General features: G+C 53.1%; 1 protein-coding gene across 1 annotated transcript in view; it reads right to left on the minus strand.

Annotated features, from left to right (window-relative positions):
• The window catches only part of Mtfmt (mitochondrial methionyl-tRNA formyltransferase), a 15,437-nt gene extending 14,993 nt beyond the window's left edge, over positions 1-444 (minus strand). The window contains exon 1 of the mRNA XM_033756055.1: positions 1-444. This exon is cut by the window's left edge and continues 25 nt beyond it. Coding sequence (XP_033611946.1) covers positions 1-192 — 192 coding nt within the window. The 5' untranslated portion in view covers positions 193-444.
• Between the last annotated feature and the right edge of the window lie 790 nt (positions 445-1,234).

Raw genomic sequence — 1,234 nt, forward strand, 5'->3', positions numbered from 1 at the left:
CCGGGCGAACTGATCAGTGCCGAAGAAGAGCACCCGCCAGGGCGGCTTGTCACGGCCTTGGGCGTCCTTGCCGTCCTCCCAGGCAGAACAGCCACCGAGCCCGGTAACCACTCGCCACTGGGAGCTCGGCCTCCCGCTCACTACGCCGCGGCCCAGCCCAGGTCTCCACCAGCAGCGTACAGGAACCTTCATCTCCTAGGCCCTCCGCGGCCCTAGCCGCGCAGGCGCGTTGGGGGGGTGGAATCTAGGGGGCGGGCCCGCAAGTGCCAGGGGCCAATCCAGAGACCGCGAGGGCGGGGCCTGCCCGTTGGAGGCGTGGCCACTCTGGATTGGCACTGAGGGACGATTTCACCACTTCAGCGTTACTTGCTTTATGTAGCTGAAACACGGAAAGAAACTTTTAGGAACAGATCATACGTGTCTTTGCAGTAACATCTTCTCAGTCATTATGATGACTGATATTTACTGATTCCTTACTGTGTGCCAGACTTGGCTATTTGGTTTCTATCCATTGTTTGCGGTAACCTCGCGTTAACCATCTGAGGTAGGGATCACAACCATTTTACCAAAGAGAACCTGAGCTCTGAAGCTAAGGACTGCCAGTTTCTGAGGGCCACAGCGTTGGTAAACGGGTGTGGGTAGGGCTCTTGTTCCTGCAGCTGCAAAGCCTGTGATCTAACCATCTGGCCTCACTGCAAACCTGTGTTAGGCAAATCAGGGTCGACATGTTGCACCTGAAGGACCTGAGGCTCGGTCACTTTCGTTAGTCTCTTTTATGAGAGGGGTCCCATGACGGAGAGTTCCAGGGAAATTGGGCAGAGGAAGTTGTTCCCAGAAAGCCTCTGACAACCGTTAGTGCCTAGATTCTGTGGCCTCCGTGAGTATGGTTCCATGTCCACCAAGCCAGCTGTGGCTGTGCAGTGCTCTCGTTCTAGTCTTATTTCAGCACCCTTATTTCTGTGGCTCTGGGCATGCTTCCCCCCCTCCCTTGACTGCCCTCACACTCTCTTCCTCTATAAATGGTGTCCATTGTTCAATGCCAAGCTCATTCTATCCAACGCCTGAGCTCTTACTTCTCAGGATTTGATGTCTTCATGCTTATCTCTCAATACTCTGTAGGGACGTCAATTTGTCGTGTTTGATATTGACGCAAAAAACTGTCCAATGTGTACATAGACTTTGGCAAATTTGCCTGTGTGTTGAACAGAAAAGAAGCAAAGAAAGGGATTTCAAG

This window comes from Fukomys damarensis, unplaced genomic scaffold (assembly GCF_012274545.1).
Source record: "Fukomys damarensis isolate Sample0158 unplaced genomic scaffold, DMR_v1.0_HiC HiC_scaffold_25, whole genome shotgun sequence".
Classification (NCBI taxonomy): Eukaryota; Metazoa; Chordata; class Mammalia; order Rodentia; family Bathyergidae; genus Fukomys; species Fukomys damarensis.